This window comes from Rhinopithecus roxellana, chromosome 12, assembly GCF_007565055.1.
Source record: "Rhinopithecus roxellana isolate Shanxi Qingling chromosome 12, ASM756505v1, whole genome shotgun sequence".
NCBI classification, from domain to species: Eukaryota; Metazoa; Chordata; class Mammalia; order Primates; family Cercopithecidae; genus Rhinopithecus; species Rhinopithecus roxellana.
In genome coordinates this window covers 123,410,397-123,418,778 of record NC_044560.1, presented here as the reverse complement: position 1 = coordinate 123,418,778, position 8,382 = coordinate 123,410,397, and the positions used below count along the sequence as shown (strand labels likewise).

The 8,382-nt window shown below is 56.7% G+C and overlaps 1 protein-coding gene across 2 annotated transcripts; it reads left to right on the top strand.

Moving 5' to 3' along the window:
- The first annotated feature begins 681 nt into the window (after positions 1-681).
- On the top strand, positions 682-6,696 carry KNCN (kinocilin). Of its 2 annotated transcripts, XM_030913405.1 has the most exons (4): positions 682-1,269; positions 2,314-2,382; positions 3,058-3,132; positions 4,505-6,696. In XM_030913405.1, the coding sequence occupies exons 1-4, from the start codon at positions 1,119-1,121 to the stop codon at positions 4,582-4,584; spliced, it is 375 nt and encodes a 124-aa protein (XP_030769265.1). In that variant the 5' UTR covers positions 682-1,118; the 3' UTR covers positions 4,585-6,696. The 2 variants fall into 2 exon arrangements, with proteins under 2 accessions (XP_030769265.1, XP_010361323.1); XM_010363021.1 differs by lacking the exon at positions 2,314-2,382 and having other exon boundaries at positions 1,119-1,269; positions 4,505-6,688.
- Positions 6,697-8,382: the final 1,686 nt, after the last annotated feature.

Sequence of the window (8,382 nt, the reverse complement as noted above, 5' to 3'; positions counted from 1 at the left end):
TCCCTACCCTACCCCTTAGGTGTTTTCCTCCTGCCCACACCAGTGCCACCACTGCTCTTCCCTGTCACTCCCAGTCGGGGATCCCCAAGGTGGCTAGAAGTGTTCACCCTCCATTCCACTGGCCACTAAAAGGGAGGTGGGTACCAAGCCCACACCTGAGGACAAGGAAGTCCCGTGAGATCAAGCTTCAAAGTAGGATGCCCTCAGCCCTGCCTGGGAGCCCAGAGGTGAACAGGATAGGGATGTGATGGGTAGGGGTAGGGAGCAGACTTGGAGAGATGCCTCTCCCTGCCTGCTTTCAGTCCCAGGTGCAGTTCCTGTCTCTTGAGCCTCCTGCCGTGTGTCTATCTCAGACTCCAAGCAGAGACCCCAGGTGCACCTCCAGGTCAAAGGGCAGAGCACAGCAGAGTGGGCCCTGAGTATGTGACCAGGAGTCTCCTCACATCCCTGGCTTCTGAATGACATGCAAAGCCACCAGCTCATTCTTCTCCCTCAGGAACCAGCAGTGGAACCTGGGCTGACTGCCTGCTGGGCCCCGGGACCCAGACAGCGGCTCACATTGCAACCTCATGAATAACTCAGCACCTCCCTGCTGCCTACATCTCTGAGGAGCCTGTGGCCCCTGGACCAACTCCCCCTTCACCCCGCCTCTCATTGCTTTAAATTTTCATAGGCTGAGGCTCAGTGGCAAGTGAGTGGCTCTAGGAAGATGGGGCAGGATGTCCTGGGCAGGGGAGCTTGAACTCTCCTGGGTGGAAGCTGGCAGGGGATCCTATGGAGCAGGCCCAGCTCCCTAGAGCTCTGGCAGCCAAAGCAGAAATGTAGCCAGACAGGAGTCCCAAGGGTGGGCTGCAGCTTCAGAGGGCTTTAAGAGAGGAAGAGTAAGCTGGGTGACCTGGTACAGATCCCTGGTCAAGGTGGGACTGGCGGGCCCCTAGTGGAGCAGTGGGATAGGACTTCAGATAAATCCCAGGGTTCCCCGCCCGTAATCTTACTGCCCAGAAACTCCCACCCTGAAGTTGGAGCACCAACAAGGGGACATCCAAGAACCCAGAAACTTTCAGGATTTTTCTGGGTCCAGACTGCACCAGCTGGAGGCAGTGCCCGTGTGGGCCTGCATGGACATCCCCATCAGCAGCAGAGATTTCCACTGCCTGCAGCTGGCCTGCGTGGCTCTCGGGCTGGTGGCTGGCAGCGTCATCATCGGCATCTCCGTATCCAAGGCTGCAGCTGCCATGGGCGGTGTCTTTATCGGCGCTGCTGTTCTGGGTGAGCAGGGGCTGGGCTGGGATAGGGAGGGAAGATTCTGGAGGTGGGGGCAGGGGCATGGTCAGGTAAACAAGGAACAGGGAAGGGCTGGGTCAGCAGGAATCAGTTGGGGAGAATGGAAGCTAGAGGTGTGAGCAAGACCGCCATCAGGGGCACAGGTGGGAGAGGAGGGATGCGCTGGGGTTCCTTCCAGCTACGGGGAGGAGAAAAGAAGGGGAGCTGGCTGTCACACTCCTTTCTGGCTGCTCCCACTGGCTCTCCAGCCCCAAGTTCTAGGCTCTTGGGTTTGTGGTGGGATTCATCAGCCTATCTGGGCAGAACAGGGGGTTGATGGCGGCAGGTAAAAGGACAGAGCTCCTGAGGACTCTGAGCCAAGACAGGGTCCAGCCCAGAAAAAGAGTTTCCTCTTCTTTCCCTGTTTGCCTCCACAGCAGCTGTGTCCATCTATCTGTCTGTGTGGGCGAGGCACACTGATGGCCCCTCAGTGACGCTGAATGCCATCCCTTACCCCACCCCACCCTCCCAGGCCAAAAGCAGGACCAGAAGCACCAGGCTAGGGGACTTTGGGTGTTTACACCTGCAGGTTCTGGCACAGATGCTCATTGGGGGATGGAGTCAGGGCAGGCAAGGCAGGACTGGCTCTGCTGCTCCTGCTCCCCAGGTCTGGGTGGAGAGGAGCATGCTGAGGACAAGTGCCCAGTCTGGCCCTGGGGGCCCTGGGGGAGCGTGGGGACAGCAGAGAGGCAGCGGTGCTGTCAGCCAGGCTCATTCCAGCAACCTACTCTTCACCTAGGCATGGTGGAGCCAGGCAGCTGGGGCCTTCACAGACTGTAGCCCCTTCCCCAGACAGGCACCGCCCCCCACAATCCACATGCACACACCCACGGGCTCACATTTACACACTCACAGTCCCAACTCTGCACACTGTGCTCCTCCCATGCACACCCATATCTCATAAACCACCCCTCAGGCTCCCAGCCCACCCACAGCCTCAACATTCACCAGGCCCCTCCCCATCACAGAACCCCCTGTGTCTCTTCTCAGGGTTCCTCATCTTGGCCTACCCCTTCCTGAAGGCTCGGTTCAACCTGGACCATATCCTGCCTACCATAGGTGAGGCCTCTCCCTGACCCCAGCAGACCCCTCTGCCAAGGACTGTTCCAGACCCTTTGTGTGTTCGTCTGTGATCCACTGTGCGGCTGGGCTGAGCCCATGTATGAGACCGCTCTAGTTGTCTGTGTTAGAGCTGCTGTGTGTGTGTGTGTTGTGCAGGCGTTGCCATGACTACAGCACAACAGAATCCAGCCCGGTGCCTGCAACAAAGGTGCCTGAACCAGCTCAGAGCTGGGAAGTCCATCTCCCTTGAGAGATTTTATGACTTCCCAAAGCATCCAACATCTCTAAATAACTCCCTCTTCATCCCTGAGCCCCCATGAAAGATCCTCTATTTCCCCTAAGACCCCATGGCCTCTGCATAGCTCCCACCTCATTTCAGCTCCCCAAATACAGGCTGCCATCTCCACCAATCCTATGGGGATTTCCATGGCCCCAGTTCTCCCCAGGACCTCACTTCCCTAAAAGATCTGCCATTTTCTCCTTCAAGGGCCCAGTTCTTTTTCTCCTGCCCAAATCAGCCCAGATCATGTGAGACCTAAAGGAATGTAGTGCAGCAAAGACAGCATCAGGGATGGAAACTAGACAGCAAGAAGGACTTCCCTTCCCAACCTGGGCTTGATTTGGAGAATGGCTCGGTAACCAGCGGGGGCTTGGGGTGTTCTCATCCCGCAGGAAGCCTAAGAATCCATCCCCATCCAGGGCCAGACCATGGAGAAGGAAGACCCAGCACCAATGGCAACAAGGAAGGTAAGTTCCAGAAATTCCCAAGTCCATCTTTCTTTTTTGAGACAGAGTCTTGCTCTTGTTGCCCAGGCTGGAGTGCAATGTCACAATCTCTGCTCACTGCAACCTCCGCCTCCCAGGTTCAAGCGATTCTCTTGCCTCAGCCTCCCGAGTAGCTGTGATTACAGGCATGTGCCACCACACCTGGCTAATTTTTGTATTTTTAGTAGAGACGGGGTTTCTCCATGTTGGTCAGGCTGGTCTTGAACTCCCGACCTCAGGTGATCCACCCGCCTCAGCCTCCTAAAGTGCTGGGATTACAGGCGTGAGCAACCGCGCCCAGCCTGAGTCTGTCTTTCATCTCCCCTCCCTTACTGAGCAGCTCTGTGGGGCCTGGGAGCCTTGAGCGGCATCCCGAAGGGGCTTCCTCAGTGCAGGGGGATGGTACTGCTGGCAGTTCCCCCATGTGCGCAGTCAGACCCTTGCTGCTCCAAGCTGAACTGATCTTCTCTTGCTTATCCTGAGAGCTTCTGTCTTGCCTAGCACGGACACTGGGATGAAGGCACCTCCCTGCTTCTTCCCCTCCCTCCCCTCCCCCTTCCCCAGGTCCCATGCCTCAGTTGATTTTCCCACTCCCCTCTCCCATCTCCCCCAGGGTCAGAGGAACTCAAGAGGACCCAAGGCTGGGGTGTCCAGTGCCCAGGGCAGAGCTGGGATAGAATGGGGAGGGGTGGATGTGCCAGGGGACAGTTTCAGCCCAGTTTAAAGAGGCACCCATGCATACCAGCTTTGGGTACTAGTTTTAACTACCCCAGTTTAAAGTTCGTACCCCAAACTGGGCATCTCCTTGTTCCTCCACTCCACACCTGGAAAAATTCCAGGGCAGGAGTTTCTCAAAGATGGCCCCAGCCCAGTCTCTGCCACCAGTGGTAGGATGGCTAATACTCAGCAAAAGGCCCCATTCCAGACACTGTTCTGAGCCATGTTCATCTATTATTCACTCTTTTAAGTCTCACAACAACCACGTGAGGGCGGTACTGTCATTAGTTTCATTTTACATATGGGGTAACCGAGGCACAGGGAGATTAAATGACATGCCCAAGACCACACAGCCAGGAAGTTCTGCAGCCAAAGCTCAAACCAGGCAGCGGGCTCCAGGGTCCTGCCTCTACCCCCAGCCCATGCTGCTGTCCTCTTGAAAGCCATCCTGACTGGAGGTACCTCTTTAAACTGGGCTGAAACTGTCACCTGGGATGTTCCCCTCTCTCATTCTATCCCAGCTTTGCCTAGGTTCACCGGGCACCCCGGCCTTGGGTCCCTTCGAGTTCCTCTGACCCTGACAACTCCATGGGGACCTGCCTACTGAGGCAGTTCTTGTCCCTTGTCTCTCCCCCAGGAGCCCGCAGCAGCCTGTCCACCGTGAGCAGGACCCTGGAAAAGCTGAAGCCAGGGGCCCAGGGGACTGAGGAATGCTGAGGCAAAGTCTGAGGGGCTGCCCCTTCCCTGCCCTCCCGTACTGCCTGCTGCCCCTATCTCAGTGCCCTCCTGGGTTAGAAAACCCGAACCGGAGACAAGCCAGGCCCTGCAGACCCCAGAGCAGCTGGGAACAGCGTCTGGAATGGAGCCTTTTGCACTCGCCCAGCCAAGGCTCTCAAAAATGGATTCCGCTGGTGTGGGCTGAGGCCTGGAGCAAGGTGTTGCTGGACGCCCCCACAGGGTTCCCGTGTTTCAGGCTCCTGCCCTGACCTTTCTTTCTGGACTACAGCTCAGCTTTGTTGCCTGTTCGATCTACTGATTGGTTTCTCTGGAATTTGGGGTCCAAGGCCCTGACTATGACCAGGATGCCCCAGTCCCTTGCTCTAACCTGGCTTCAGAAGTGAACCACAGGCCCAGAAGAACCACTGACAGGGACCCTCCACCCCCACGGTCAGCCCAGGAGCTCTAGAGCTCACTAGCCCAATAGAAGGGCTAGACAAGATCCTTTTTCAAATATCAAAACTCCTGGCAGTTCCTCAGGGACAGGCTCTGAGCAGCAGTAAATCAGATGGGGGATTCTGGGGGGCTCACAAAGGGACAGGTACAAACAACCTTGCCTGGGGGTCAGAGGCGGCGACTTCTCAGCTGAGCCCGGCCCTGTGACCCCTGGTGTCTAACTCCACCACTCAAGGCTTTTTGTGATCTGACTTCTCTCTTCCCCCTATCTTCTCACTGCTCCCTGAAGAAGCGAAACATATTCCCGTCTCCAAGCTTTGCCCTGTGTTCTCCAGGGCCCTCCCTGCTTCTCTCTGCCTATCAAACTCCCCACTTTTAAAGGCCCCATTCAAAAAATCTCCTACCCACGTGCTCTCCTCATTCTCTTCTGCCAATCTCTGTCTTGCTGACACCTTTCAGGCAGGGTTGAAGTCTTCCTTTTCACAAAACAACTGTTAAGCCAACTTAAGTCTACTGAACATTGCCCCTGCTCTAGTGCCTAGCACCAGACCAGTAGGTGCTTAATAAATGCCAATGCCTTCAATTTAATGTAAAAACAATTCCCTAGGCTTTCCCCGGGAAACCACTTTAAAGTCCCATCTACCGTGGGTAGAGCAAGTTTGGAGCAAGGAGGCCCAGGTGTGGCCTCACAGAAAACATTGCTACTCCCTCCACACCCGCACCCTCCAGGCAGAGTTGTTTGACCTCTACAGAGATACACTGTCCATATGGCCTCTGGCCTGGTTTAGTGAGCAGAAGACAAGCTAGAAATAGTATCCTTCTTCCAGGATCAGTGGAGATGGCACTTCCTCTTAGACGCCTCCCCTGACTTTACTGTGCTTCCCAGCCCCAGGGTTTCCCTCCTTCACAGCCCAATCACTCTGAGTGGCCTTTGTCTATTTCCCCTCCTGAGAGTGGGAGCAGAGGGCCAGGCACCCAGAAGACACCCCAGTGGATGTGGGAAAACCGAAGTTTTCTGAAGCAGCAGAGTCCATCTCAGATGGGAAAGCTGAGGCCCCACTGGAAAAAGGACTCATCGAGTCCCATGGTGAAAGGTCACGGGGCCAGGCCTGCAGCCAGGTCTCCTATCTCTCCCTATCCAAGGCTCTATCTTCTGCTGTCCTCTGCACGGGCGGCAGGGATCAGCTCTCTGACCACAGCGTGAGAGACCTCCATGAAGGGGCTGCCTTCCACAAATGCTGGCCAGGTGTAGAGACTTCGGTTCCTTCAGCTGAGAGAAGCAACTTTCTCTCCTTGAATTTCCCTCCTCTCCACCCGACTGCTGCCTATTCCCTGCCCCTTCTCTTTTCCTTCATTATCATCAACAATAGCTCAGGCTGCGGTCCCTCCTCAATCAATGAGGAGGTGACCCTTCCTCCTATCCATCTTTTCGATCCTCACCTCAGTGCCCTAAAGATGCCCCAGGGTGGAGGGGATGGGAGTGGGAGATGTGGAGCCTGAGCTGTGGAGAGGGTGGTTCCCTAACCCCTGTCCATCAACCCCTCTCAGCCAAGCTCTCCCCAGGATGGGGCTACGGAATCCCCAGTGCCTGGCGGGGCCAGGCACAGAGAGATGCTGGGGGCCAGGTGCAATAAATCAAGGAATGAAAACATACAACAGCAAGAGCTATGTCCACTGGGGAAGAACTGGGTGAGGCTTCAAAGGACCCTTAAACTGAGTGGAAATTCTTGAGCCTGGTCCTCTAGTTCCTCTTTTTCCTTGCTGTGGGCTTCCTGAAACATGTTCCCTCCAGCCCAGGTGAATGTCCCAATACATCTTCCTCAAGTACATCCCCAGCCTCAACCTCCTCACTCCCATGGTCACAGGAGTAGTCAATGTGGAGACATGAGGCTTCTCCCCCTCACACTTCGAGAAAAGGTGAGGTCAGGCCCAGCTGGCATGGGTAGTACAGTAGGTAGCATTAGGGAGAAGTAGAACCCTCCAATATTTCAGCATGGGACAGGGGCGTGGACAGGGACAGGTCTTTGAACCAAGCTCTTCCAGTAGTCTGTTCAAGAAATGAAATTGGTTCTTTCCAATAGCCATTCTCACACCAGGACTGTGACTATGACTGTGCCTGGCCTTGGGCTGGGCGCTGAGAACACACAAGTGACCCAAAGGTGGGGAGTGCTTGGTCCAAGCAGCTTCCTTGAAGTTGCATGCCTGCTGGGTCAACCTGGAAGAGGACTGCCTAGACTGGGGCTGGAGTTTGGAGATAAGACTCACATCCTGGTTCCCAGGGGCTGGGGCAAGAGGCTGTGGGGCCTTGAGCCCGGCTTTCCCCAGATGCAAAGGGAGGATATGGTAGCCCTTCCCCACAGGGCCACTGTCAGCATGAAGGCTGCAGTAGGGTTTATGAATGGATGAGTGAATGAATGAAGGCAGAGGTTGGAGAGATGTTCTTTCAGCTGAACTCCTCCAGAGTCTGAAAAGTCAGCACCTCAGTCTTCCCTCCCACACAGCCCAGACTGGAGGTGGGCCTGCTGCCCAGCACTCCCTCCCCAGCCCTCATCCCAAAAAGCTCCTACACACACCACCGGGAGATAGAGTCACCCCCTAGACAGGCTCGTGGCCACACCCCTTTCTAGGGTGCAGGATTGGTGGTTGATTGGAAGGGATGCTGAAAACAAGCCCATCCCTGGAAAAATTCCCCCTCTCCCCCGCCCCACAGCTCCAGCCCTGCTCCTGAAAAGGTGGAGAATCCATTTGAAGTTGAAGGCAGAGCCACTTCGACTTGTACCCGTGCCCTAGAGTGAGTTGCAATATATCCGTGCCTGGCTCTCGGAAAGTGCGGACGAGACGGTGTGGGTGGGCTAGGAGTTATTTGCAAGGGTGCTTGCAGACCTCGAAGCCTGGAGGAGAAGGGGAGAAGGACGGAACAGAGCGGAGAGGGGAGGTGTATGGTAAGAACCCCACTCGCCCAGGGTTGAAGGGGAGCTGAGGGTCGGCGGCCAACGCTTGGAGGAGAGGGGCTCCGGGTGGCGGGAGGCGGCTGGGGACCCGCGCAGGCCAGCGGCTGGCCCCTCCCAGTACGCCGCCGCCGCTGCGGGGACTGCTCCAGGGGAGCCGAGCCCAGTGGGAGCGGGTCTGCGCGTCTCTGCCCTGCGCGCAGCGGCTGGGGGTCCAGGACGGGGTGCCCTCTCCCACCCACCTGCTGATCTAGAGTCTCCAAGCTGCTCGGTCCAGGACCACCCCCCCGACCCGCCCGGAAACCCAGCCGCGTGGGAGAGGGCGACCCCACCTCCAACCCCAGTGCTGTTCGCCGGCCCAGGCCCTAGAAGCCAGCGGACGGAGGAGGGGGTG

Coding starts and splice junctions, on each gene's coding strand:
- KNCN (XM_030913405.1), top strand. CDS start 1,119: ATGGACATCCCCATCAGCAGCAGAGATTTCCACTGCCTGCAGCTGGCC. Junction 1,270..2,313: donor TATCGGCGCTGCTGTTCTGG/GTGAGCAGGGGC, acceptor GTCTCTTCTCAG/GGTTCCTCATCTTGGCCTAC. Junction 3,133..4,504: donor CACCAATGGCAACAAGGAAG/GTAAGTTCCAGA, acceptor TCTCTCCCCCAG/GAGCCCGCAGCAGCCTGTCC.